The sequence below is a fragment of the Gasterosteus aculeatus genome, chromosome 7 (genome assembly GCF_964276395.1).
Source record: "Gasterosteus aculeatus chromosome 7, fGasAcu3.hap1.1, whole genome shotgun sequence".
In the NCBI taxonomy this organism is placed as follows: Eukaryota; Metazoa; Chordata; class Actinopteri; order Perciformes; family Gasterosteidae; genus Gasterosteus; species Gasterosteus aculeatus.
Genome location: NC_135694.1, coordinates 447,501 through 475,350, shown reverse-complemented (window position 1 = coordinate 475,350; position 27,850 = coordinate 447,501). Strand labels below are relative to the sequence as shown.

Here is a 27,850-nt window from a genome sequence, read left to right as displayed (position 1 = left end):
GAGACGAGTACCAGCCGCCTCTCTGGTGACTACAAAGACACACAAAGTGGAACAAAGAGACGTTAGGTAACGACAGAGAGACACACCGTATCCCTCGCGGTGTGGCTGATTGGTGGAGGGGGTCTGTGTGCTCAGGTGAGACGGGCGGTGTCATCTCCTCTAATCTCTTTATCCTCATCAGGGTGACTCTGCTCCTCCAAACACTCCATCACGTCTCGCAGGCCTTCGTTTTTTATCCCAGTTCTCCCGCCAAACTTTTCAGGATTTAACCGCTTCGGCCTGGTGCAAGCGTGCAAGGGGGTGGGGGGGGGGGTTACTCCTCCGTTTCCATGACGACAAGCATGACGAGCAGTTGCCGGGTCTAGGCCGCAAAACCGAGGGCGACAGATTATCAGGTGGCAGGTGAGCAAGAGATTATCCATCCAAAACGATCATAAGCGCTGTGATGCTTTTATTTTGTAGTAATTATTTTCAGTAATAGATGTTATTTAGTTCAGTAGAAGAAGAAAAAGACAAAAGATTCTCTGAGCAACAACTGAACATGATCATTTATGGTGTGATTAAATCACATTTAGAGATATCACGGCACACACTTAACTTTTAATTGATTGTAACGAGCACAAACCAACAATATCAATAAAACTAAAGACATATTTTATTATCATGTAAAACCCAGAACAAAACGCTACACCACGTGGTTAGTGCATGAGGACTATTTATTTATTGCATTTCCTAGAAACACACATATATATATACGTATATAATCTGTGTAATGTTGCCAAGCCTATACAGAGAACTTTCCGTTTCACAATAAAAGCACGCTAACTTTGACAAAGCTCTTCTTCAGACTTTAGTTACTATTGTAATATTAACCGAACCAATCACTGTTTAAACCTTCTGAACCAATACTTACATTTCTATAATCAAATTCATAGAACATTGAGATCAACACGACTCCCTCATGTGACCCAGTGAACCTCCGTTGTCTGTTTTTATGATCCCTGGCAACAGGAAGCCAGAGGACAGAATACCTCCATGGCCAAAGTGGCTCCGTCAGTACGGACCCCCACCTCCAGGTTGACTCCTCCCACCATCGTTCTACTGGACATGGAGGAGGACCCAGGCGACAGGTGAGTGATGGGGAAGCTTGAGGGTCAATGGGGCGGTTCTGTTGTCAATCATTCAAGGTCTTGTGGTTCTTGAGAAGTTTCAAGGCTCATTGAGACATTTCCCTCCTTGAGTCTTGTCGTCTAATTCTCTGTTTCAGAACCAATCAAAAAGTCAAACCTGGAGATCTGTTTAACGTCAACAACAGCAACAACAACGAGGAAGAGTAAGACACACACACACAACGTTTAACGCACACCTGTGACATCGTGTGAATCCGCTCTTCAAGGCGTCTCTTTATATGAAAACCCATATTAAGTGAATATACAATCGTGTGTTTCCTGCCGTCCTGCAGGGAGGAGAAGAAGGAAAGAAAGAAAGAAAAGAAAGAGAGAAAGGAGAAGAAAGAGTAAGTATCTGACAGCAGCTCCTCTGATGAGCTCCTCTGAGTAGAACCTGTTTCCTGTGATCTCTCCCCTCAGGAAGGAGAAGCAGGAGAGGAAGGAGAGGAAGGAGAGGAAGGAGGAGAAGAAGAAGAAGGAGAAGAAGAATGAAGAAAAGAAGAATGAAGAAAAGGCCAAAGAGGAGGCGTGAGTTTGCTTCCCACTGATTCACAGCCTGTGTTTGGTTTCATCATGGTCACACTTCATTACTGTGTCCAGTCCTCAGGAGATCACAGTGATTGATCCAGCAGGCAACACCTACTACTACTGGCTGGCTGTCATCACCGTCCCCGTCATGTACAACTGGACCCTGATCATAGCCAGGTAACACACCTTCCCCCCCTGACTAGACTCTAGTTTCAATCACTAGTTATGGAAATGCAGGTAAAGATGTGGTCCAGAGGTAAGTGCCCAGATCTCCCAAGGCGACCAGGTTTGGGTCCGGATCTTATCGGGTTTTGTGAGTGGCCATGTGGGTTTATGGTCCTGGTCCCAGAACACAAGTGGATTTAGGTCCTCTATCAGTAGTCGCTCCTATGATGTCTTAATGTCTTAATGTGTGTTAACGTGTGTTTCAGGGCGTGTTTCGAGGAACTACAGACCGACTATTTGATGCTCTGGTTCCTTTTGGACTTTGTGTGCGACCTCACTTACATCGCAGACATGATCTTCAGAACGAGGACCGGTCCGAGCCCTCACACACCCACAGATTGTCCTGTGTACTTGACTGACGTTATATATAAAAAACGTACCACAGGTGACATGTCTGTGTCTGGTTGCCTAGGTTACCTGGAGCAGGGTCTGCTGGTGAAGGACGAGCAGAAGTTGCGTGAGCGCTACATGCACAGTGTCCAGTTCAAACTGGACCTGGCCTCCATGGTTCCCACAGACGTGCTCTACCTAGCCCTCGGCACCAGATACCCCGAAATCCGCCTCAACAAGCTGTTCAGGTTCAACAGGTAACCGCCGACAAGCTTGGCGCGGAAACTACCCTAAAGAAAAAGTACATCCACGGGTACATGAAGTTGTTAGGAATAAACATCTTTTGATATTGATTGAACTGTATAGTCAGATCTGTTTTGCTGACAGAGCTTGCTCCGGCGTGTGGCCTTCCAGACAGGAATACCACACGCAACAATATCTGGACAACATTTCATCACAATCCATCCCATGGTTGAGATGTTTCAGTCTGCACCACACTGCCATCCTCCCGCTGATAGCAAGACTAGACAATCCTTTTTAAAAATCACTTAAAATTTGTCTCAGGATGCTGGAGTTCTTCCAGAGGACGGAGACCCGGACCAACTACCCCAACGCTCTGCGTATCTCCAACCTCGTCATGTACATCGTCATCATCATCCACTGGAACGCCTGCCTCTACTACTCCGTCTCCAAGGCTATTGGTGGGGTTTCCCGTTTGAATCCTGACTCTGGTTGTTGGATCAGTGGTAGCTGTTTGAAAGCTTCTGACGCCTCGTCCCATCCCTGCAGGTTTTGGTGCTGACAGGTTTGTGTATCCCGACCCGGCAGATCCGGAGTTTGGTCGTCTGGTGAGGAAGTACGCCTACAGTATGTATTGGTCCACTTTGACTCTCACCACCATTGGAGAGACTCCGCCCCCCGTGGAGAACTCGGAGTACTTATTTGTCGTCACTGACTTCCTGGTGAGTGTGGCTTAAGGTGTGTTTCATCTACCAGGTTTGGTCCCTGTGTTAGGGGTCTAGCATGTTTGGTGGTCTATCTCGTGTGGGTCCCTCTATATCAGTAGTCTACTGGTTTGGGTATCCCCAATATCCGTAGTGTATCTGGTTCGGGTAACCCCAATTGCAACGGTAAACCGGTTTGGGTACCCGGTGTCAGTGCAGCACCAGGTCTTTTGTCACCATAACCATCAACCCTCAACCCTCCAGAGCCCTGAGGTCAGCTGACCAGCTGGTTCTGGACGTTCCTCGGTTGTTCCTTAAAACAAAAGGAGATGGAGCCTTCGCAGTAGCGGCTCCCAGACTGTGGAACGTTTTGCCGTTTTCTGTGCGGTCTGCGACCTTTTTACTTTTAAAACTCGCCTTAAGACTCACTTGTTCACATTGGCCTTTGGCTGAGTTAAGTCACCTGCATCGATCTTTTATGTGTTTGCCTTTTACTGTTTTACTGTTTATTTTTTGTTATTTAGTTGTTTTTTTTCTTGTTTGTTTGTTTTGCGTTTGCTTGTATTGTTTTATTGATGCTGATTGTTTTTATCCTGTGAAGCACTTTGGCTGGCCACTGGCCTTTAAAAGACATTGACATTGACATAATGTTAGTAAGCTACCACTTTCAGAGAGACCTTGTCCTCTGTGAAAACCCAGAGTACTTCTCAGGCCCTTCTAACTTCCTGTATTGTCTTCTTTGCTCCTCTAGGTTGGTGTGTTGATCTTTGCCACCATTGTTGGTAATGTCGGCTCGATGATCACCAACATGAACGCTGCCAGGGCCAACTTCCAGTCTCGCATCGACGCCATCAAACAGTACATGACCTTCCGAAAGGTTGGTTAGTCTTTTTATGGCATAGCTAGTCAGTGGCTGTTTCCTGGTCTGCTTTTTTGGTTTGAATATATGTACATACTTTAGTAATAAAAACATACCGTGTCCAGGTTACAAAGGACCTGGAGAAGAGAGTCATCAAGTGGTTTGACTTCCTGTGGACCAATAAGAAAGCAGTAGATGAGAGGGAGGTGTTGAAGTACCTGCCGGACAAACTGAGGGCCGAGATCGCCATCAACGTCCATCTAGACACCCTGAAGAAGGTATGCACCCTGCCCTCCTGGTCCCAAACCGGCTGACTTGTAAACAAACCAACACGCCGGGTCTCTTGGTTCTCTTTCGTCTTGCAGGTTCGTATCTTTGCGGACTGCGAGGCCGGTCTTTTGGTGGAGCTGGTGCTGAAGCTGCAGCCTCAGGTATACAGTCCGGGGGACTACATATGCAAGAAGGGCGATATTGGCAGAGAGATGTACATCATCAAGGAGGGAAAACTGGCTGTCGTTGCCGACGACGGGATCAAGCAGTTTGTGGTCCTCAGTGACGGGAGCTACTTCGGGGAGATCAGCATCCTGGCAATTAAAGGTAAGATTAGATCAATCAGTTTAGTCTTGATCTTCCACACAAACGAGCCTCAGTTTAGTCCGGAACCTCCTGTGTCAGACGCTGAAGGGAACCCGCTGAGACACGACCACTTTAGTTCACAGGGGGAGACAGAATCAACACAATATGACAATTTCTCTGTAGCTTTTAGCAAAAGTACTAATACTATACTGTGATAACACTCTGTAATTTGTGGTTAGAGTATTGATTGATAGGTAAAATATTGTCCTACTTATATCTGATGGTCCATCGTAATTCCTTCTTACCTTGTTTAGTTTGAACATAAATTTGTATCCCAACAGGCAGTCGGGCAGGAAACCGGAGGACGGCCAACATCCGGAGCATCGGCTACTCCGACCTCTTCTGTCTCTCCAAAGACGACCTGATGGAGGCGCTGACGGAGTACCCCGATGCCAAAGCCTTGCTGGAGGAGAAGGGGAGGCAGATCCTGATGAAGGATGGGCTGCTGGACCTGGAGGTAAATGCTCATCCCCCCTGGAAAAACCCCACAAAGAGGCTCAAAAGGGTTTACCGGCGTTGTTTTGGCCTATAGGTGGCGGCGCAGGGCCCCGACCCCAAAGAGATGGAGGAGAAGGTGGAGCGCATGACAAGTACGCTGGACGCCCTGCAGACGCGCTACGCCCGGCTGCTGGCCGAGCACGAGGCCACGCACGGCAAACTCAAACACCGAGTCACCCGGCTAGAGAAGAAGCTAGTGCCGCCGCAGGAGGAAGCTCCGCCACCGGAGACATAGACGACCAGAGAAGAAGAAGAAGGAGGAGAAGTTAGAAAAGAATCATTTCACGTCACCGAATCAGTTTCAGTCGAAGAAGATTTGATGAAGAATGAATCGTTCTTTATGCTTATTGAGCGTCACAAAATGAAAGTTTATTCAAACAAAAGAAAAAAAATTGTGAGTGACAGATGATCGAATAATAAATGTTATTGATGTGTTTCTAGTAAATATTTCACATCTTAGTAACTAGAGTGTGTAATATTTTAATATTTAGCACCTTCGGGTAGTTTTCTATTGCTCAAAATAGCAATATACTTAATAAACTGCCTCGGAGCTCCGCCTCCTAGATCAGCCACTTTAAAAAGAGTAGAGGTCATAAGTCACTGACGTTGCTTAGCCGGAACCCAACCTGAAGTAATTGTGGAAGCACTGTGCCGAAATAAAAATATTTTATAAGGTATAACACAAACTAACTCTTTTATTTTAAAATAATGTATAGTAGTAATAGTAGAAATTAAAAAGGTAAAATACTCACTTAGTGTTGTATATGATACGCTACTTCACTCTACATCACTAGATTCATTTGATAACTACTGACCTAGTAGATCATTTAATACAAATTAAATCAAATAAAATACGGTGTATGCTATGATAAGAAAACAAGAGTGAAAAGCTGGCAGTATGTAAAGCAATTTGAATCCAAGTAAACAATTAATTAAGAACGCAGTATACCATACGGTAACATTCATTTATGATTATTTCGCTTTATTTTGCTTGTCGTTGACACGTGGCGCTGCCTTCGTCTCTCCGGCTGCGCGCTGGGATTTGTAGTCCTGCACTGTCAAAGTCAAAGAGTCGGGATCGGTTGTGAGGACTACAAGTACCAGCATGCACCGCGGAACATGTCGCGCATGACAGCCAGGCCGCAGACTCCACTGCGGCCGCTTCTCCACACCGCTGAGGTGGGTTTTTATTTTATCCAAAATCTTATGGAAACATTCGGCTTTTAATAATTCAAATGTTAACTAACATCAGCTGAGGAGCCTGTTTATATGTTAACGACGGTTGTCCACCGGACATGACGCCTGTTCCCTTTGTGGCACTAGCCGGTTAGCTTACCGGGAGCTAGCCGGCTAGCCTCGGTTTGAACGAGGCTGTAATTAAAACGTTGAGGACCAAAGGTGGACTGTTCACGCTGTGAGACGTCACGCAGCTGACTACCCCGGAACCCGCACATGGGCTTCTGTCTGCGGGGTACAAACACCGGTCTGTGTCACTGCTCATGTGACGTTAACGTTGAACATACGAGACCGTACTGCAGTCCGGTGACGTCACTTGTCTGTGCACCAGACTGGAGTTAGAAATGTGCACGTTTCTACTGCTGCAGTTCGTCAAGAGTTAGACCTTTCTTTGTCCCCTGACGTCACACCAGACTCCATTCAATGTGCAGTTAGTGCTGCTGTGCTCTGCACACACGTCAAAGACGACATTTACATTTCCATTTAGCTGAGGCTTTTATCAGAGCGACTTGCAATAAGTACATTCAATGCAGAGGGACCGGACCAGCAACAAGAATCAAGAAAGTGCAAAGTGTTATATAGTCCAGGTGTAGTGGGTAGAGGTGCTACATAGTCCAGGTGTAGAGGTGCTACATAGTCCAGGTGTAGTGGGTAGAGGTGCTACCTGGTCCAGGTGTAGTGGGTGGAGGTGTTATATAGTCCAGGTGTAGTGGGTAGAGGTGCTACATAGTCCAGGTGTAGTGGGTAGAGGTGCTACATAGTCCAGGTGTAGAGGTGCTACATAGTCCAGGTGTAGTGGGTAGAGGTGTTACCTGGTCCAGGTGTAGTGGGTAGAGGTGTTACCTGGTCCAGGTGTAGTGGGTAGAGGTGTTACCTGGTCCAGGTGTAGTGGGTAGAGGTGTTACATAGTCCAGGTGTAGTGGGTGGAGGTGTTACCTGGTCCAGGTGTAGTGGGTGGAGGTGCTACCTGGTCCAGGTGTAGTGGGTGGAGGTGCTACCTGGTCCAGGTGTAGTGGGTAGGGATGCTTCAGGATGAGTGTTTAGCTCTGTGAGGAGACAGACAGATTGATGCAGAGTGGAGTGAGCTGGCAGCGACGTACGGTTAGACCAGGTCCTGGATGTAAACTGGACCTGATCAATCCAGGTGAGGTTAGACCATGTTCAATGTGGACTCTCTTGTCTCGTTCCCCAGCTGTAGAGCTTTGGAGCCTGTTGCCATGGAGCCCGCCTGGCGACAACAGGGCAGGGGGCGCGGCCGGAGTCAGGAGGCTCAGGGTGAAAGGTCACGACCCCCGCAGAAGGAGAAAGAGAAGCCAGAGTTAATGGGAGGAGTAGGAGGGAAGACAAAGTCGGCCGCAAAACCCGAACGTCAAGTCGGTGAGGACGCACTCTTCTTGATATTGTTTAATCTTCAGCTTTCTCTAGTTGCTGCGACTCATCTCTCTCTCTCTGCTTTGGACGGACAGGCGTGTCGGTCCAATCTAAGTTCGAGGAGATCCGGAAGTCCAACCAGGCTGCTGCTAAGCGATTGGTGGAAAGCTGCATAAGCTCCTCCTCTGATGATGATGACGACGATGATGAAGAAGTAGAGGTCAAAGTTGCCAATAACGATGGAAAAAGAGGGAAAATCCTGGCCTCGACCTTCACCACCTACACTGACCAGACAGGTGAGCCAGGTGTTGGCATGGCAACGCAGGGTCACCTTGATGCTAAGCTAAGCTAACCCTTTCTCTGCTTCCACCGGCCTCCCTGTCTGCCTCTGTCCAGGTGGTGATGCTACCGGTCTGGTCAGAACCGGCCAGTATGTCAGTGACTTGTTTCAGTCTGGAGCTCTCACCTGTCTCATCTGCATCGGCTCCGTCAAGAGAACCCAGGCGGTGAGACACACACACACACACACACACACACACACACACACACACTCTCTCACTGCATTACCCATCAGTCTGAGCTGCTGTTGTTATGGAGAGTAAACTGAATTAATCAGAAGAAAGAAAAAGAATGATTATCTTTTTTCTTACCTGACTTGACTAATCATGGACCCTCCCTCCTCCAGGTGTGGAGCTGCTCCAGCTGTTTCTCTCTCTTCCACCTCCCTTGTATTCAGAAGTGGGCCAAAGACTCGGCCTTCCTCGTCTCCTCCATCACTGATGAAGACTTCGGTCAGAAGCTGCATCCCTGGCCCTGGTGAGGAGATCTCCTCCTCTTCCTCCTGCATCTTTGTCCTCCTCATTCCCTCCTGATATTCTTGTGTTGTGTCTCTACAGTCCAAAGTGTCGAGCGGAGTATCCTCCCAGTGCCACGCCCAACAGGTATCGAATGATCCGCATCATCATTATTATTATTGTTGTTGTTGTTATTTATTCAATCTGAAGACAGGAAGCTGCAGGTTTGTCCTCAGTTTTACTGTAGAAGCGTCTGAATGCGTCCAGCAGGGGGCGCCACACCTCCACCTCGATCCCACCTATCCCTCAGTATCACAGTGCAAGCAGCAGGGTTCCTTCAAAATCTATATTTATATACACATATAAATATATTTTAATTTGATAGCTGCATTTATCTTTTTATTTATAATCGTGTGTTGTGTTCAGGTACACGTGTTACTGTGGGAAGCTGCAGGACCCTCCAGCTGACCCCTGGTTGGCTCCTCACTCCTGCGGCTCCGTCTGTCAGAAGGAGCTCAAACCCACCTGTGGACACACCTGCCTGCTGCTCTGTCACCCCGGTACACACACACACACACACACACACACTCTCAGTCTTATCATGTGGCATCATGCTATCTGTGTAGCCACAATGCTAAAGTCCTTGTGTCTTCAGGGCCGTGTCCTCCGTGTCCAAAGATGGTGTCTGTTTCCTGTTTGTGTGGCAAAGCTAAGCCCCTCCCCCGTCGCTGTAGCAACAAGGTAAACAAGAGATTTGAGGAAAACTTACTCCTCTCTGCTGCATGATGGGAAATGGTCTCATGTGTGTGTGTGTGTGTGTGTGTGTGTGTCTGTCTCCAGGCGTGGTCCTGTCAGCAGACCTGCAGCAAGCTGTTACCCTGCAAACAACACACCTGTACACAACCCTGTCACAAAGGTACACAACAAAACACACACACTTAAAATATCATTGGTACAACATGGCCGACTGTAACCCGTCTCCGTCTCTCTCCCGTCTGTCTCTACCTGTCTCCCCCTGTCTGTCTGTCTCTATCTGTCTCCGTCTCTCTCCCCTTGTCTGTCTGTCTCCCCCTGTCTGTCTGTCTCTATCTGTCTCCGTCTGTCTCCCCTTGTCTGTCTGTCTCTACCTGTCTCTACCTCTCTCCCCCTGTCTGTCTGTCTCAGAGTGTAGTCCTTGTCCCAGAGTCAGTATTCAGAGATGTCTCTGTGGACGAGAAGAAGCAGAGAGAAGTTGCTCCAGCCCTCAGTGGACATGTCCCCAGGTACAAGTACACTGGTACTACTACAGTGGTAGTACTGCGGTACTACGCTAGACTCCAGATGACTCCTCCTCTCCTCCCCCAGGTGTGCGGCTCTCTGCTCTCCTGTGGGAATCACACCTGTGAGGTCTTGTGTCACGATGGCGCTTGTCCTCCGTGTCCTCGGTCAGTCAGCAGAGCCTGTCCCTGCGGCAAGACCAGTGAGCAAATCACATAAATACCAAGTATTCAGAATAATACAATTGATGGCACATTGTTATTTTTATTAATTATAAATAATGCAAATATCTATCTATCTATATCCATGTCTGAGTTTGCAGAAACACAAAAGGAACATGGCAGCAGGGATTTATTATATTTTATCTGTGTGTGTGTGTGTGTGTGTGTGTGTGTGTGTGTGTAGAGTCGTCTCTGCCGTGCACAGAGGAGGTGGCGCCGTGTGGTGACACATGCGACCGTCCTCTGTCGTGTGGAAAACACACCTGTTCAATGAGGTGTCACCGAGGGAGCTGTGAGACCTGCAGACAGGTACAACACTCACTCTCTCTCACTCACTCTCTCTCACACTCAGTCACGCTCTCTCACTCTCTCTCACACTCAGTCACGCTCTCTCGCTCTCTCACTCTCTCTCACACTCAGTCACACTCACTCACTCTCACACTATCACTCTCACACACTCTCTCTCCTCACACTCTCTCTCTCTCTCTGAACTGCCCTCAGGAGGTGGAGAAGGAGTGCAGGTGTGGAAAATACAGGAAGTTGATGTCGTGCCATAAAGAATACCTGTGTGACTCCAAGTGCCCCAAAACCCGAGGGTGCCAGAGACACCAGTGCAGGAGGAAGGTCAGCATCATCATCATCATCGTCATGACGACATTGTGCCGTTACGTGTTGATGGATGTGTTGTTGTTTCTCTGTATGAGATCAGATCATCTGTTTTCACATTGAACGAGGACTCATGGAAGCTTCAAACGAGCAGACGGATCATCAGGGAGCGAGAAGCTCTGTGGATGTTTAAATGTCAGCTGAAGGTCGACGCCTCCCCAGACCGCGTGTCATGTGACACGGGGCCCGATTAGATCGCTTTAAATGTCGTTTTAATGTCGCTGCTTCTTACCTGAAGAGGAGCAGACACCTCCCCCGTTAGTCTGGACCCCTGAACTCTGTTTCCCATGATGCCGTGTGTTTCAGTGCTGCCCCGGTAACTGCCCCCCATGTGACCAGAGCTGTGGTCGAAGTCTGGGATGTCGCAACCACAAGTGTCCCTCTGGCTGTCACCAGGGTAACACACACACGCACACACACGCACACACACACACACACACCAGGAGCCGCTGCTGGGTCAGAATTTTCCTGAACTTAACCTTTGACCTTCCACCAGCTGTGACTCCCTCAACAAATCACAACCTATCTGACGTGTGTGTGTTGTTCCAGCTGATAGTACTACGTGAGGGCGGAAAAAGTTGACCTCTGCTTCCTGCTAGCAATAATCAGTTTTATTAAACGTGTGTGTGTGTGTGTGTGTGTGTGTGTGTGTGTGTGTGTGTGTCAGATCGCTTCCTGCTGTTGTCTGATTGAACGATCATTTATTCGTCCCTCTGCCTCCTGATTGGCTGCTGTGACCTTTTAGGGGGCTGCTGGGTAGAAGGGTGTGTGTGGGTGCGGGCGCCCGTCCGGTATATATACACAGGTGTGTGTTATTCACGTGTCCCCTAGGTAGCTGCTATCCATGTCCCGAGTCAGTGGAGGTCCCATGTTCCTGCGGTTCCACCGTCCTGTCCGTCCCTTGTGGACGAGAACGCAGCACCAGACCTCCTCGCTGCAAAGAGACCTGCAGGTACACACACACACACACACACACACCTGCTACCTGTGTCCCGCTCGCCCTCTGACCTCCGCCCCGTCCTCCAGGCAACCTCCGTCCTGCCACCACCCGAGCAGAGAGACCCACCGGTGCCACCCCGGGCCCTGCCCCCCCTGCAAGCTGCCCTGCCTGCTGCCGCTGCGGCGCTGCAGCCACACCTGCCCGCTGCCCTGCCACGACCAGGTGCTGGTCAAGTCCCAGCAGGTATGCTGCTTAGCTTAGCCTAGCACGAAGGCTGGGAACGGCTAGCATGGACATTCCACCCGCCAGCTCCTCTCCAATACGACACAAACTCTGTGTGTGTGTGTGTGTGTGTGTGTGTGTGTGTGTGTGTGTGTGTGTGTGTGTGTGTGTGTGTAGGTGCAGTTAGCTGGTCCGTGGGAGCAGCCGTCTAAACCAGCGTTTGTGCAGAAAGCTCTGCCCTGTCCGCCGTGTCAAGTACCGATACCGACGTAGGTCTACACAGACGCACACAGACGCACACACACAGACACACACATGTTTCACTAATTCAAACGAAGTTAAAACAGAGCATAGAGCCTTTTGTTCACCTGGTGTAAAGGAACCAAAGCATCAAAGCTCGACAGAGACTCCATTCTGCAGCAGATTCAAGAGAGAGAACGGGCTGCAGGGGGAGGGGGGGGTGAGACAAGGGGGGAGAAACGTTCCACTAAATGTGTTTGACTTTTGTATAATTCTTATTTCCACGTGTGTTCTTCTGGATCATTCGAGTCCGTTCTGAAACTAACGTGGATCCAGATGTTCCAGTGTGTCTTCAGATGTTATGAGTCTGCACACTATTGTTCTTTGTTTGAGCCGCCGCCCCCCAAACCATAAACAAATCCCAGGGTGCTTTGCAGCTGTCAAGGATCATTACAGCTGAGATTTAAAATCACACTGTTAAAGTAAGAAGAATAAAGTAAACGGGATGAAGGGTGAAGGGAAATCATTTCAAAGTTAATGGATTAAATGAAAGTAAAGAAATGCTAAATGTTTAATGGATTTCTGTTTTTATCTTTCAGGGCCTGTTTTGGAGAACACGAGGTAAGAACCAGTTTGTTCCCTTTGACTCCCAGTTCATCACCAGTTCAACCTGGAGCCACTTCCTGCTTTGTCTCCTGACGGATGGCTTCCTGTTTCCTTTCCCCTCCCCTTACAAAACGTCCATTAGTTTGTCCTGCTGACCTCATCAGTCTGTCTGTCTCTGTCTCAACTCTTCTTCTTTGTCCTCCTGTCTCCATCTCTTGCCTTTCATCCCATTTAGTTGCTTGTTGTTACACACACACACACAGACACACACTCCAGTAAGACCGTTTGTGTGTCCTTCAGGTCAGCCCGGTGCCGTGCCATCGCCAAGGTCGGTTCTCGTGTAAACGACCATGCGGGCGACCTTTGACCTGTGGAAACCACGACTGCCGCCGGGAGTGTCACCTGGTTACCGACGGCAACAAGGTGGTTGCCTCGTTGATGCCGCGAGTTATGACGCGGTGTCTACAACACGCTGACCAATCAATAACTCTCTCCGCAGTGCGACGTGTGTGACGAGGGCTGCTCTAAGCCCCGCCCCCCTGGCTGCCCTCACACCTGCTCCCGCCCCTGTCACCCCGGCAACTGCCTCACCTGCAGCCAGATGACCCGTCGACGCTGCCACTGCAAGATCAGCATGCTGTACGTGGAGTGCACGTGAGTACGCACATGGTTGTTTACTCTACAACATGTTGTTTGTATGTTTCCTGTGGCTCTGTTTAGTTAACATGTTATGGACAGAGCTAACCTGTTAGCATGCTAACCAGCTAGCCCCGTCATGTAGTACCACTTGTGACCTAAGGAGGCAACAGTGAGGTCAAGCTCGACCAATGAGAGAGCACCAGGAAGTGGAGTCGCTCATAACAGGGTCACCAGCCTCTTCATTGGACTCTGGGTGCGGTCGCTAACGCTAACCGCTAACTGAAGCTGTGTCGTGTCCTGGTTGGTCAGAACACCAGCTGGTGTACTGGGTTCCTTTGAGTGGAGCATTGAGATGGTTCCCTCAGGGGGAGGAGCTACAGGAGGGACACTCAGGTGACTCATCATGTTATCAATAATCACAAGAGGCGTCTTTGCCTCGGCAGGAAGTTGACGTCAGCTGACCAACAGTTGAAGGTGAAGTTGGGCTCCTGCAACAACCAGTGTCCTAAAGAGGTGAGCGCACACACACACATAGCTCATGTCCTTCTATGGAGATCTGAGCAGGCTCCCCGTTGCATCATGGGACTTGTTTATCAGGGTTTTGAAGTGTGTGTGTAGTTCCTCTGATTTGATTGTCGGTGTCATGGCGGGAATAACGCAACAGTCTCCATTCCTCCAGCTCCAATAATCAATTCAGATCTGTGGCGCCAGCCGACCAACACACACACATACACACACCTGGAAATGATTTAGCGTTTTCATTCTGGATCTCTCTCTCTCAGAGGTTTGTTTGGAGTGTGTTTGTGTGTTTTCATAGTCTGCAGTAACTTAAACTGAGCCTGAACTCACACAGTTGGAACAACAAACACTTTGGTTTGATTTCTTCTGACATCTGATGATCAGAAGAGTTTTCTCTTCTGTCAAAGGCTGAGAAGAATGTGTAATATCAACAACATCAATGCACATCATCAGCAACAGTAGCTTTATCAGGGGGGTTTCCAGAAAGCGGGTTATGTGAAAACTCAGTAAGTTAACCGTGAGATCAGGGAAACTCTGAGTTATCCGTTCCAGATAGAGAGGTAACAGACTCTGAGTCAATCACCATGGTAACAGACTGAGTCATCACCATGGTAACAGACTGAGTCATCACCATGGTAACAGACTGAGTCATCACCATGGTAACAGACTGAGTCATCACCATGGTAACAGACTCTGAGTCATCACCATGGTAACAGACTCTGTGAGCATCACCTGCTCGCTGGCAGGTTTACTACGAGAAACCCAGAGTTTCTACCGTCTCCTCCCACATGAAGATGCTGGTAGACACGGACTGTTCGTTCCTACCGAATCCAATTGACATCGAAGCCGTCGTGATTCAAAATAGTTTACGTCGAGAGAGAGTCTCAGACTGACCCAGATTAGACGTTTTATCTTTCCAGAGGAATTTCTGTTAGAACGCTGACGCTTTACTGGTAACGAGGAAACATATGGACCACATGTAATTCCTACAGTTCCACATACAGATTAAACATGGTATTGTTTGACGCTGTGCTGTGGGCTGGTGATGCCCAACCACATTATCTGTGCTCATCACTTCAGTCTACATGTCAAACTCCACTGTAGATTGTGAATGGGCAGAGCACTGCCAGTAATATTATTTACAGTATTATTACAGTAATAATATTAAGACACACCTCAGTAGCCCCTCTGGATCGCTCCCTGTGGCAGCAGACAGCGTTTCCTCCTCCTCCTCATCATCATCATCATCTTCCTGTTACTTAAGATACTGTTTCTGAATACTTTTAACTACCATCTGTGACCTCAACTGTGCAGATGACACCATCCGCAACTGTTGGGTGGGTGGATATATATTAATTCAAAAGTAGGATATATATATATATATATATATGTATATATATATATATATACATACACACTACCGTTCAAAAGTTTGGGGTCACTTAGAAATGTCCTTATTTTTCAAAGCAGAGCACTGTTTTTTCAATGAAGAGAACATTAGATGAATCATAAAAACACTCTATACAGTGTTCATGTGGTAAATGACTTCTAGGTTCTAGGTGCAAACGTTTTTAATGAAATACCTACATCGGTGTATAGAGGCCCATTTCCAGCAACTATCACTCCGGTCTTCTAGTGGCACATTGTGTTTGCTAATTGTCTACATTCCCACAGATTACCTCAACAAGTGAACAGCTAGAATGCCAAAGGTCTGCAAAGCTGCAAATGAGAATCCTTTGACCAAAGCAAAGTTTGAAGAACAAAATTAATATTTAAAATAAGAATCATTTCTAATCTTTTCAATGTCTTGACTATATTTTCTATTCATTTTCCAACTCATTTGATGAATAAAAGTGAGTTTTTCAGAACTCAGTTTCTTAACATGTTTTGTAATTAGTATTTTAATGGGTGTTGCTGTAGGCTACAGCGTCACATTGTAAATTACTCATAGGTATAAAATAAAAATGTGTCTAAGTGTAACCTTTTATTTACTGTTGTCATGGTGACTCGTGGTATCGGGGCTCCATTGGTGGCGTCTTATAACCGTCATGGTGAGCCGAGCCGAGCGGATTGAACTGACGCAGATCAGCTGTTCTGGAACCGGATACCCGGTTCCCCGTCTCAGAGGAAGAGTTCAGGATAGACTCAGTTTGTTGAACACCCCCCTGGGGAGAACCAGAGACTGCCGTTGTGGTGTTGTCATTCGTGGCTGATGGTTGTGTTGTTGTTGTTGTTTGTAGTTGAGCTGTGGGCATCGCTGTAAGCAGGTGTGTCATCCAGGTGTGTGTGCAGAGGAATGTCAGCAAAAGGTGAAGCTCAGATGTCCCTGCAAGAGGATCAAGAAGGTAAACACACACACACACACACGCGCATATTCCCTCCCTGTGTGTGTCTGTGTGTTTAATTTGTAACCTGTGTGTGCAGGAGTTCTTGTGCGCTCTCTCTGGTCAGTGTGTTGTTCAGTGTGACGACGTCTGCAGAGACCAGCAGAGGAAAGTCAGCAAGGTACACAAACAAACACACAACTATGCAGCCACTGAGTGTGTGACCCTGGATACACACTGACCTGTGTGTGTGTGTGTGTGTGTGTGTGTGTGTGTGTGTGTCAGGTGAAGGAGGCGGAGCAAAGAGCTGCTCAGGAGGAGGAGGAGAAGAAACTTCAGGTGATCGTCACACATAAATGCTCTTAACGAGCAGAGAACTGATCGGTTAATTGATCGTTAATTGATCGTTACGCTTGATTATTACATCTGAATCAAATGGTCACAATACAATTTTATTGTATGTTAATAAATTAATATTGAAATCATAAAGATCAGTAATAGTTGGTATTGTTTTCTCAGTAGTAATAATTTAATAAAATGAAGCATTTCATAATCATAAATAGTTTAATCTTAATAAATTACTATAAACGACTTTAGCAAACATTAATCAAATAAAACTTAGTGTATTAAATTGTAATGTTTGAAGGTGTTTTTGTCTCTGATCTCAGTCATCATGTGTTACTATGAAGTCTGAAGGGGCGACCTTGTGTTTGACCCCCAGGAGGAGCTGGAGGCCTTCGAGAAGCGCCAGCAGCGAGGTGGGAGGCGGAGCAAGAGGCGCGGCCGGAGGGAGGAGGGAGAGGACGAGGCGGGGGGGAGCAGCAGGAGGAGGTGGTGGAGTTGCGTCGTCCTCGTCCCGCTGGGCGGAGCTCTGCTATCGGTCGCCGCCTACTACCTGCTGACCTCTTGACCTCTTGACCTGCTGCCATGACGGTTCTGTTCTCACTTTAACTCCTCATTTAATCGCTCTGATTCTGTTCATTTCCTTTAGAGAAATTGGAGTGTGATTTAGAATTAAAAAGTTTCTGTGCCAATAAACATTTATTTGAAATTGTTTAAAGTTTAAGTAAACAAAGAATTGGAAATTAGAAAAGAGACAATTATTTTAGTCTCAATTGTTTGTTCTGTTTTTTATGGTTAATCGGGCTGTTTGTGTTTCACTTCCTGTCAGGAGGCTCCAGAAAAATTGAAAATGATTTGTTGATGTTTTACTTTTGTTCCTGAAATTTTATTGAAGTCAGTTCTGAGAATTTAATAAACCAATCGTTGATAAACCTGCAGGTTTCATCCATGTTCATCCTTTGATTCAGAAAGGTCTGTAAAGCGGATGATATCAGTGTTGTATCTCCTCCTCACCAATCTAGAGTTAGGTTTGACCCTCACCTGACCTTTAATGACCATGTCTCAAACATCTCTGCCCCACCTTGGCCCTGTCCGATGCAGAGAAGCTTGTCCATGCTTTCATTTCCTCAAGACTGAACTACTGTAATTCACTTTTAACTGGAATCACTGGCAAGAATATCCTGAAACTACAAAACATCCAAAACAGCGAGAGCCCAGAAATATGAACATATAAAACCATCCTACACTCACCACACTGGCTCCCTGTTTCATTCCGGATTGACTACAAAGTTCTACTACTCGCTCATAAGTGCATGAATGGCCGTGCACCTCCCTATCTGCAAGAACTACTTCCTCCAAGCAGCTCGCTCCTCCGGGTCCTCACACCACGGGGGGCCGGGCCTTCTGCTCGGCACTGCCACGCAAATGGAACAGTCTCCCTGACCTCCTGAGGGCGGCGCGCTCACTGGACGCATTTTAAAACTGGCCTGAAAACCTACTTCAAGAAGGCGTTTCTTTTTTCTTCCCCTATGTTTTTACCAGCTTTTACTTTATTTTAACCGTTTTACGTATGTTTTGCCATCTGTCGCACTCTGATCTGCTGATGAAGAGTGCGTTATAATAAAATATATTATTATATTAGTATGAGCAGTGAAAACACTCTTAGCTAACAATAGCTTAACTTAGCTAATGATGGATGCCAATACCTCACGATGGCTAGCCAAAACTGATGATGGCTACCCTTATCTACTCATAGCTAACCATGGCTAGCTATATTTAACAAGATATTTCATGGTTAACGATTGGTTCTGATAGATCATGATGGCTAGCCAAATATAACAATATATACCATAGCTAACGATGGCTAGCTATAGCTTACAATAAATACTATGGCTAACGATGGCCAGCTATAGCTAACAATAGATCCTATGGCTAACGATGGCTAGCCATAGCTAACAATATATACCATAGCTAACGATGGCTAGCCAAATATAACAATATATACCATAGCTAACGATGGCTAGCTATAGCTTACAATAAATACTATGGCTAACGATGGCCAGCTATAGCTAACAATAGATACTATGGCTAACGATGGCTAGCCATAGCTAACAATAGATACCATGGCTAACGATAGCTAACTATAGACATCATGGCTAACGGTGGCTAGCTATAGCTAACAATAGACACCATGGCTAACGATGGCTTGCTATAGCTAACAATTGACACCATGGCTAACGATGGCTAGCAATAGCTAACAATAGACACCATGGCTAACGATGGCTAGCAATAGCTAACAATAGATACCATGGCTAACGATAGCTAACTATAGACACCATGGCTAACGATGGCTAGCTATAGCTAACAATAGACACCATGGCTAACGATGGCTCGCTATAGCTAACAATAGACACCATGGCTAACGATGGCTCGCTATAGCTAACAATAGACACCATGGCTAACGATGGCTCGCTATAGCTAACAATAGACACCATGGCTAACGATGGCTAGCTATTGCTAACAGCAGGTAACTTGAGGACCTGCCCTGGTATTCTCTCCCTGTTTACTTGATGCTCTTTTTGTCCCTTAGTCAGAAACTTCCCTCTACTGAGCCTCTGTTATCAGCATTTCACCAAGTTGTCCTTAAGCAGGGAGGGAGAGAGAGGGGGAGGGGCGAGGAGGACGAGGGAAGGAGAGAGAGGGAGAAAGAGAGTGGGAGGGAGAGAAGGAGGGGGGGAAGAAGAGAGAGGGGAGGAGAGAGTGGGAGGGGGAGGAGCGAGGGGAGATGGAGGCGGAGCCCGCGTGTCTCGTGTAGTTGGAGCAGCTCGGGCAGCAGGCAGAAGGTCTCGCGCTCGGCGGGTCATGTTGTCCACGCGGCTGGAGACCTGCCCGCGTGTCACCTTCAGCGGAGCTGCGACGGTGAGTGTCTGTTACCCGCCTCGTGCCTGCGCTTCTGTCCTTGGGTTTACCGCTCTGTCTCCTCCCCTGTGTCCTCTGTCTGTCTCTGAGTTTGTCTCCTTTTCTGTCTCATCCTCTTTCTGTCTTCGTGTCTTTGTCTCCCAGTATGTCTCTTCCTAATTTATTATAGATATTATATTCAGACAATAAAAGACAAAAACAATAAATAAAATGTATTGTTTTGGAATCATTAGATTTGTTCGTAAATTAAATGACAACGTTTTACATATTTGTTACATATTTTTTTATGAATGAATTTATCGTTTTTAAAGCTCAAGATCTTTCTTAATTTTATGAATCTGAATGAATTACATTCAAATGATGTATTTATTTAATTATTTTGTTTTTTCTTTAATGTCATATGAAGTGTATGTATATATTTGTCATAATCTTAACAATAAACTAAATAAATCATCACATTAATATAATTTATCTTTTTAAAATACTTTTTTTAATGTTTATGAATCTTGTTTATTGGGTTAGGGTTAGTGAATGAATGAATCCTGTTTATTGGTCTTAAAGGAATCATGAATAAATTAGTAAGTCGGCAGAAACATAATCAACACGATTTAGTTTTCAATAAAAATAACATTTCATTTAAGTTTAAAGAGATAGAGTTTTGACCCTTGAAAGCTAAATAAGCTTTTAGACTAAACATGTTCATTGTTTCATTAAATGATTATTATTTATTCTTATTAGCCACAGATCATTAATAGATTAAACGATCAATGGAAGGGAGTATTGATCAGTGATCAGTATCAGCAGCAGCGTGTTGCTGTGTGCTGTCGTTGTGTCGCTTCAAAAATAACTTCAGAGTCCAACGGAAAATACAGGGTCAGCCCCCCCGCCCCCCCCCCTAAAAATAACCCGAGTGGGCGGAGCTTGAACATGGTTTAAAGGGTCTGCCTAAACGTCTGCGTCACCTGACCCCCCCATGTGTGTCCTGCAGGCTCCGCCCCAGGGACCCAATGCTGGAGGGGAGGCGTGTCCTCACAAGCTTGGATCGACCAATCACCTCCGACTTCTCCTCTACGTCCTAATTCCCTCCACCAGTCTGCTGCTGCTCATCCTGCTGCTCACAGGTAACACACACACACAGGTAACACACATGCAGGTAACACACACACACACACAGGTAACACACACACACAGGTAACACACACACACAGGTAACACACATGCAGGTAACAGACACACATGCAGGTAACACACACACACACACAGGTAACATACATGCAGGTAACAAACACACACAGGTAACAGACACACACACAGACACAGTAAAGTAAAGAAGAAGAGACTGAGGAGAGATGACACATATTTGTGTTCTTTAATGAATCAAATGTGTGGGTGGGTTATAGTGTGTGTGTGTGTGTGTGTGTGTGTGTGTGTGTGTCAGGCATCCTTCTTGTCACCATGACAGCGTTGAGTCCTTCGACCAATCAGGACCAGAGAAGCTGTCCAGAACATTGAACAATTACCTCCTCTCCTCTTCGCCTCCTCTATCCTTCATCTCCTCTATCCTTCATCTCCTCTCCTCTTCACCTCCTCTATCCTTCACCTCCTCTCCCCTTCATCTCCTCTATCCTTCATCTCCTCTATCCTTCACCTCCTCTCCCCTTCATCTCCTCTATCCTTCATCTCCTCTATCCTTCATCTCCTCTCCTCTTCACCTCCTCTATCCTTCACCTCCTCCCCCCTTCATCTCCTCTATCCTTCATCTCCTCTATCCTTCATCTCCTCTCCTCTTCACCTCCTCTATCCTTCATCTCCTCTATCCTTCATCTCCTCTATCCTTCATCTCCTCTATCCTTCATCTCCTCTCCTCTTCATCTCCTCTCCTCTTCATCTCCTCTATCCTTCATCTCCTCTATCCTTCATCTCCTCTATCCTTCATCTCCTCTCCTCTTCATCTCCTCTATCCTTCATCTCCTCTATCCTTCACCTCCTCTATCCTTCATCTCCTCTCCTCTTCACCCACACAGACACACACAGACACACACAGACACACACATGCACATTGAACAGCCTGTACGTTGTCTCTCATCAGCCCCCCGGTTCTGTTTGTATGTTGACATATTAAATATATTTATGTGTATAAATACATATTTATATTTAGTAATACTTGTGTTCGTTCTTCTTCTTCAGGTATTTTTGGCAGTAGCCTCTTGAACTCCAGTACCCCCCTCCCCTCCCCCGGCTACCACGGCAACAGCACAAGCCCCTCCTCCTTCCCCGAGAGAGGAAACGCCACAGATTCGTCCCCGAAAAAGCTTGGCGATGACATCATTGCGTGGAACCGCAGCGCCGGCACAACCGCCGCTCCCACCAGTCCACTAGGCTCCGCCTCCTTGGCCTCACAGGCCACGCCCACACAACCTCTCACAAAGCCCCCTGATTGGCTGACCTCGGTGACCTCGCTGAGCAGCGCCTGGCCGATCGGCAGCACGTCGGCGCCGGACTCAGGTATGCGCCCCTCCGTGAAGACAGGAAGCAGCAGAGGCTCATGGGAAATGGGGAAAGTTTCATAAGTAGGACGCTAAAAACTCCCAGAGACGTGCATCCGTCCGCGTGTTGTGTCCTTGGAGTGCTGAGGGACGTCTGGACGTCCTCTCGGATGATTCATCCGCATTCAGCTGCTGCTTTGGAATTCTCCTCGTCTCCGTCTTTCTGGTCCTCCGCTGTCCTCTAATGTCTCTAGTGGAGGGGAATGCTAACGAGTAGGAAGGGGAGGGGCAGAGAGACAGGGACAGACAGAGTGACAGAGCAAAGGACAGACACCCCTGTCTCTCTCTCCCTCGTGTCCTCTCTAATGTGATTTCCCGTGTCCTCTCCGTCTCCAGGTAGCTGTCAGCTGATCACGGAGCCTCAGTGTCACATGTTGCCCTACAACCAAACATGGCTGTCCTCCTCCGTTGCCGTGGTGAAGAGCTCCGAGGTCGACATGTTGCTACGGTAACCGAGGCGACGCCGACGCTGTGTTGTTGTTGTTGTTTTGATCAGTGGATCTAACGAGTGTCCCTGGCGCTGCGTTCAGGTTCTTCGGCTACCTCAGCAGACTCTCCTGCTACAGACACATCATGCTGTTCGGCTGCTCGCTGGCGCTCCCTGAATGCACCGCCGCCGCCGCCACGCACAGCAGGTAACCCTCAGAGGTCAGAGGTCACACGTGAGCGTGTGCGTATCTGTGTGTGTTTGACTGGGACGTGTTTGTGTGTGTGTGTGTAACTGTGTATGTTTGACTGAGACGTGTGTGTGTGTGTGTGTGTAACTGTGTATGTTTGACTGGGACGTGTTTGTGTGTGTGTGTGCGTGCGTGTGTTTGTGTGTGTGTGCGTGTGTGTGTGTGCGTGCGTGTGTGTGTGTGTGTGTGTGTAACTGTGTATGTTTGACTGAGACGTGCGTGTGTGTGTGTGTGTGCGTGCGTGTGTTTGTGTGTGTGTGCGTGTGCGTGTGTGTAACTGTGTATGTTTGACTGAGACGTGTGTGTGTGTGTGTGTGTGTGTGCGTGTGCGTGCAGGCGGGTCGCGCTGCCCTGCGCGTCGTTCTGCGAGGCGGCGAGGGAAGGATGTGAGCCCGTCCTCCAGATGTTCAACGCCTCGTGGCCAGAGTTCCTGCGCTGCTCGCAGTTCAGCAACGCCACCTTCAGTTCTCCGCTGCCGCCATCATCATCGCCGACGGCAACAGCAGGCCCCGCCCTTCACGCCTGTTACGCGCCAAGACAGATCATAGGGAAACCCTGTGAGTAAACAACACACACTCAACAGGTCTAATGGTGTCACACGGTCGGACGTCATCACTGCTCCCTCGCTCTGATTGGTCGGCAGCTGTGTGCGGCGGGAAGCACCCCTTCCTGTGTGCGACGGGGGTTTGTGTCCCACAGAAGCTGGTGTGCAACGGATACAACGACTGTGACGACTGGAGCGACGAAACGCACTGCGGTGAGACGCACACACAGACACACACACACTGTGCGGTGATCTGTTTAAATGGCAGGTTGAGCCTGTTGTCGTGGTGATGAGCTCGCCGGTGATTCATTGTGGTTATTTACGGCGGTGCAGAGAGGTGGTTGTCATGGTGATGTCAGGAGACTATAGGCCGGGACGACAGGAATGTAAAGAGATGAGTTTTTCTGTCTTCGTCGAGGGCGCCCTGACCTCTCTGTGACCTTTGGGGTCGCCGGCTGCCGCAGCACACAAGACACGGACCAATGAAAGAGCTCGGAGAAAAAGAGTAAACAACAACAACAACACAAAGGAATACATGTGAAGCAGTAAATGGTCAACAAAACGTGATTATTTGTCCATAGTTAGCATAGTTAGCTTCAGCGTAGCTGCACTCGACCGTTGTTACCGTTGTCCTCAGCATTAGTCTAAGACACCAAGAAGAATGGTGTCTGTCTCACTGTGTGTCTCTGTCTCCCACTGTCTCTCTGTCTCTCACTGTGTCTCTCTGTCTGTCTGTCTCTCACTGTGTGTCTCTCTGTCTGTCTCTCACTGTGTCTCTGTCTCTCACTGTGTGTCTCTCTGTCTGTCTGTCTCTGACTGTGTCTCTGTCTCTCACGGTGTCTCTAGTGTGCACGGATGCAGAGTTTCGCTGTAGTACTGGTCGCTGTCTCTCGCCTGCTGTGGTGTGCGATGGTTACGACGACTGTGGAGACCTGAGCGACGAACTCAGCTGTGGTGAGAACACACACACACACACACACACACACACACACACACACACAGACACACACACACAGACACACACACACAGACACGCACACAAACACACACGTACACACACAGACACACACACACACACACACACACACACATTTAGTGACGTAGTTTGCGGATTAGAAGGAGGTGTGAGCGAGGGAACCCACCAGCTGTCCATTTGCCAACACACACACACACACACAGACACACACACACACACACACACAGACACACACACACACACACAGACACACACACTGAGAAACACACAGTATCCTGTGGCGGCTTCGTGTGTCCGTCGCTTGTTATTTTAACAGCTTTGCTGTAAACTATCAATCAATGAATTATGTCTTTACCTTCAACGACTCACCGTCAAACGGAAGCTGGTTTATTAGCTGAATACTTGAGACAGAGAAGCAGCTCGTCTTTAAACATAGAACCATCAGCGGGTCGGACCCGCGGGTCCATTGTCACGACTACAATACCGTTATTTGTTCTGTGTGTGTGTGTGTGTGTGTGTCATCAGTGTGTAATCTGGCTCGGGAACATCGCTGTGGTGACGGTCGCTGTGTGTCCAGAGACTGGCTGTGTGACGGAGACCACGACTGTCTGGACAAGAGCGACGAGCTCAACTGCTGTGAGTGATCGAGCCACTCGTAGAACCCACTTACCTTTAGTGACTGTTCACTAGTAGAACCCACTTACCTTTAGTGACTGTTCACTAGTAGAACCCACTTACCTTTAGTGACTGTTCACCAGTAGAACCCACTTACCTTTAGTGACTGTTCACTAGTAGAACCCACTTATCTTTAGTGACTGTTCACCAGTAGAACCCACTTACCTTTAGTGACTGTTCACCAGTAGAACCCACTTATCTTTAGTGACTGTTCACCAGTAGAACCCACAACCCACTTACCTTTGGTGAATGTTCACCAGTAGAACTCACTTACCTTTAGTGACTGTTCACTAGTAGAACCCACTTACCTTTGGTGAATGTTCACCAGTAGAACTCACTTACCTTTAGTGACTGTTCACTAGTAGAACCCACTTACCTTTGGTGAATGTTCACCAGTAGAACTCACTTACCTTTAGTGACTGTTCACTAGTAGAACCCACTTACCTTTAGTGACTGTTCACCAGTAGAACCCACTTACCTTTAGTGACTGTTCACTAGTAGAACCCACTTACCTTTAGTGACTGTTCACTAGTAGAACCCACTTACCTTTAGTGACTGTTCACCAGTAGAACCCACTTACCTTTAGTGACTGTTCACTAGTAGAACCCACTTATCTTTAGTGACTGTTCACCAGTAGAACCCACTTACCTTTAGTGACTGTTCACCAGTAGAACCCACTTATCTTTAGTGACTGTTCACCAGTAGAACCCACAACCCACTTACCTTTGGTGAATGTTCACCAGTAGAACTCACTTACCTTTAGTGACTGTTCACTAGTAGAACCCACTTACCTTTGGTGAATGTTCACCAGTAGAACTCACTTACCTTTAGTGACTGTTCACTAGTAGAACCCACTTACCTTTGGTGAATGTTCACTAGTAGAACCCACTTACCTTTGGTGAATGTTCACCAGTAGAACTCACTTACCTTTAGTGACTGTTCACTAGTAGAACCCACTTACCTTTGGTGAATGTTCACCAGTAGAACTGAAATGAAATGTCGATATTTAGCCATTAATTCCATGACGCTTTGCATTAAGCTCATTTATTTGGTTTTTGAGTGATGGTTCTTGTGTTTTCTTCTAGCGAAGATTCAACAAAGACACAACAAAGACACAACAAAGACACAACAAAGACACAACAAAGCGTGTTTATCAAATGTCAAGAGACTCACGCATGACAATCAGCAGGAAGTGACTCACGCTGATGGTCATGCGTGGAGTGCTGTAACTCCCTGGTTTGTGTGTGTGTGTGTGTGTGTGTGTGTCTGTGTGTGTGTGTGTGCGTGCAGCCTGTAAGAGTCAGGGCCTGTTGGAGTGCAGGAACGGGCAGTGTGTCCCCTCTGCGTTCCGCTGTGACGGAGAGGACGACTGTAAAGACGGGAGTGACGAGGAGCACTGCAGCAGAGAGCAGAGTGAGACATCCGTCCCTCCTCGCCCGTCTCTTCCTCCCACTTCTTCTTCTTCTTCTTCATGCGTGTGCGTGTGTGTGTGTGTGTGTGTGTTCTCCAGCTCAGGGCGTGTGCGCTCCCGGTCAGCCCAGCTGCATCTCCCCTTCCTGTCCGTCAGTGTGCGTGGGGGGCGGCGCCGCCTGCGACCCCCCAACCAGCAACAACTGCAGTGAGTCCCGCCGAGCAACAGACTCACGCAACACGTGGAACCATCGGTTCCCTCCACTGTTCACGGGTTCCGTGTGTGTGTGTCTCAGCTCGCTGTGAGCCAATCAGCTTGGAGCTGTGCATGAACCTTCCCTACAACCTGACCAGCTACCCAAACTACCTGGGTCACCTGTCCCAGAGGGAGAGCTCCGTGTCCTGGGAGTCCTCCTTGTTCCCGGCGCTGGTCCAGACCGGCTGCTACCAGTACCTCATGTTCTACGCCTGCACCCTGCTGGTCCCCAAGTGTGACCCGGTCAGCCTGCAGAGGGTCCCGCCCTGCAGGTCAGTCAGCTGGTTACAGTCTGTCCCCCGTAGGTCTTTTGTCTCATCTTTCCTTCCTTTGCGTCTCTCGTGCCGGCAGGTCGCTGTGTCGCCATTCGAAGGAGAAGTGTGAGTCGGTGCTCGGCATTGTGGGATTGCAGTGGCCTGAGGACTCCGACTGCAGTCAGTTTCCAGAAGAAGGCGGAAACACAACGTGTCTTCTGCCGGAGGACGGATTCGACGGTCTGTCTGTCTGTCTCTCATTTTTTTTTGTCCTGATATCAGGACTTGAACATGACGTCGTTGTCGTTGTCGTTGTTGTTGTTGTTGTTGTTGTTGGTTGCCGTGGCTACAGAGTGCTCCCCGAGCCACTTCAAGTGTCGGTCCGGTCGCTGCGTCCTGGCAACCAAGCGCTGTGACGGACACCTGGACTGTGACGACCACAGCGACGAGGACAACTGTGGTGAGACGAAGCATTTCAAAATGAGACTACTGACGAGTACTGCTGCTACGCTTCAATACGTAGTACAAGTACCTGTCGCGCGTGTCAGTAGTGGTGATGGAGGTGATGGTGTCACCTCTCAGGCTGCTCTGAGCGCGCTCTGTGGGAGTGTCCCGGCAGTAAAGTCTGCATCAAAGCCTCAATGATCTGTGACGGGTTCCCAGACTGCCCCCTGCTGGTGGACGAGAGCAACTGCTGTAAGTCCCTGACCCCAGTTCCACTGGGTGGAGGTGATGGTGGAGGTAATGGTGGAGGTAATGATGGAGGTGATGGTGGAGGTAATGGTGGAGGTAATGATGGTGTCACTGATGATGCTCCTCAGCGGTGTGCAGAGACAACGAGGTGTCCTGTAACAACCATCAGTGTGTCCATCGGACTCTGTGGTGTGACGGGAAGAGACATTGTTCAGACAGTTCAGACGAATGGAACTGTGGTAAGAAGTGTGTACTGTGTGTACTCATCCATATATGTGTGTACTGTGTATATATACATGATGTATTGGTCCCTCTTGTCTCCAGTGTCTCTGTC

The 27,850-nt window shown here is 47.9% G+C and overlaps 3 protein-coding genes across 3 annotated transcripts in view; all 3 read left to right on the top strand.

The window, feature by feature from the left end:
- The first annotated feature begins 117 nt into the window (after nucleotides 1–117).
- On the top strand, nucleotides 118–5,648 carry cnga1b (cyclic nucleotide gated channel subunit alpha 1b). The gene is made up of 15 exons (XM_040180517.2): nucleotides 118–402; nucleotides 1,012–1,130; nucleotides 1,268–1,333; nucleotides 1,463–1,516; nucleotides 1,590–1,697; nucleotides 1,770–1,874; nucleotides 2,129–2,235; nucleotides 2,335–2,509; nucleotides 2,817–2,953; nucleotides 3,042–3,214; nucleotides 3,948–4,073; nucleotides 4,181–4,333; nucleotides 4,421–4,652; nucleotides 4,973–5,148; nucleotides 5,224–5,648. The coding sequence occupies exons 2-15, from the start codon at nucleotides 1,036–1,038 to the stop codon at nucleotides 5,422–5,424; spliced, it is 1,908 nt and encodes a 635-aa protein (XP_040036451.2). The 5' UTR covers nucleotides 118–402; nucleotides 1,012–1,035; the 3' UTR covers nucleotides 5,425–5,648.
- A 588-nt stretch (nucleotides 5,649–6,236) lies between these two features.
- nfxl1 (nuclear transcription factor, X-box binding-like 1) lies at nucleotides 6,237–17,498 on the top strand. Its single transcript, XM_040180513.2, has 25 exons — nucleotides 6,237–6,368; nucleotides 7,618–7,802; nucleotides 7,892–8,092; nucleotides 8,193–8,302; nucleotides 8,482–8,612; nucleotides 8,693–8,737; nucleotides 9,017–9,150; nucleotides 9,246–9,331; nucleotides 9,431–9,506; nucleotides 9,755–9,852; nucleotides 9,935–10,049; nucleotides 10,253–10,377; nucleotides 10,570–10,692; nucleotides 11,041–11,131; nucleotides 11,566–11,686; nucleotides 11,761–11,917; nucleotides 12,074–12,165; nucleotides 12,736–12,757; nucleotides 13,043–13,165; nucleotides 13,242–13,396; nucleotides 13,825–13,894; nucleotides 16,141–16,245; nucleotides 16,325–16,405; nucleotides 16,510–16,563; nucleotides 16,946–17,498. The coding sequence occupies exons 2-25, from the start codon at nucleotides 7,643–7,645 to the stop codon at nucleotides 17,132–17,134; spliced, it is 2,664 nt and encodes an 887-aa protein (XP_040036447.2). The 5' UTR covers nucleotides 6,237–6,368; nucleotides 7,618–7,642; the 3' UTR covers nucleotides 17,135–17,498.
- Nucleotides 17,499–19,344: 1,846 nt separating this feature from the next.
- Nucleotides 19,345–27,850, top strand: part of corin (corin, serine peptidase) — a 12,071-nt gene continuing 3,565 nt past the window's right edge. Inside the window, exons 1-17 of the mRNA XM_078105898.1 lie at nucleotides 19,345–19,485; nucleotides 20,474–20,606; nucleotides 21,673–21,990; nucleotides 22,368–22,479; nucleotides 22,562–22,666; nucleotides 23,045–23,265; nucleotides 23,352–23,465; nucleotides 24,099–24,206; nucleotides 24,754–24,864; nucleotides 26,194–26,316; nucleotides 26,414–26,521; nucleotides 26,610–26,841; nucleotides 26,921–27,063; nucleotides 27,176–27,283; nucleotides 27,406–27,519; nucleotides 27,645–27,755; nucleotides 27,841–27,850. The exon at nucleotides 27,841–27,850 is cut by the window's right edge and continues 114 nt beyond it. Of these exons, the coding sequence (XP_077962024.1) occupies nucleotides 19,429–19,485; nucleotides 20,474–20,606; nucleotides 21,673–21,990; nucleotides 22,368–22,479; nucleotides 22,562–22,666; nucleotides 23,045–23,265; nucleotides 23,352–23,465; nucleotides 24,099–24,206; nucleotides 24,754–24,864; nucleotides 26,194–26,316; nucleotides 26,414–26,521; nucleotides 26,610–26,841; nucleotides 26,921–27,063; nucleotides 27,176–27,283; nucleotides 27,406–27,519; nucleotides 27,645–27,755; nucleotides 27,841–27,850 (2,228 nt within the window). The 5' untranslated portion in view covers nucleotides 19,345–19,428. The remainder of the gene's footprint in view (nucleotides 19,486–20,473; nucleotides 20,607–21,672; nucleotides 21,991–22,367; nucleotides 22,480–22,561; nucleotides 22,667–23,044; nucleotides 23,266–23,351; nucleotides 23,466–24,098; nucleotides 24,207–24,753; nucleotides 24,865–26,193; nucleotides 26,317–26,413; nucleotides 26,522–26,609; nucleotides 26,842–26,920; nucleotides 27,064–27,175; nucleotides 27,284–27,405; nucleotides 27,520–27,644; nucleotides 27,756–27,840) is intronic.

Excerpts from the sequence above, each read along its gene's own strand:
- nfxl1 (XM_040180513.2), top strand. The coding sequence starts at position 7,643 with ATGGAGCCCGCCTGGCGACAACAGGGCAGGGGGCGCGGCCGGAGTCAG. Across the intron at positions 9,151-9,245 it reads CCTGCTGCTCTGTCACCCCG|GGCCGTGTCCTCCGTGTCCA; the intron begins GTACACACACAC and ends TTGTGTCTTCAG. Across the intron at positions 13,397-13,824 it reads ATGCTGTACGTGGAGTGCAC|GAAGTTGACGTCAGCTGACC; the intron begins GTGAGTACGCAC and ends TTGCCTCGGCAG.
- cnga1b (XM_040180517.2), top strand. The coding sequence starts at position 1,036 with ATGGCCAAAGTGGCTCCGTCAGTACGGACCCCCACCTCCAGGTTGACT. Across the intron at positions 1,875-2,128 it reads TGGACCCTGATCATAGCCAG|GGCGTGTTTCGAGGAACTAC; the intron begins GTAACACACCTT and ends CGTGTGTTTCAG. Across the intron at positions 4,334-4,420 it reads ATCTAGACACCCTGAAGAAG|GTTCGTATCTTTGCGGACTG; the intron begins GTATGCACCCTG and ends TTCGTCTTGCAG.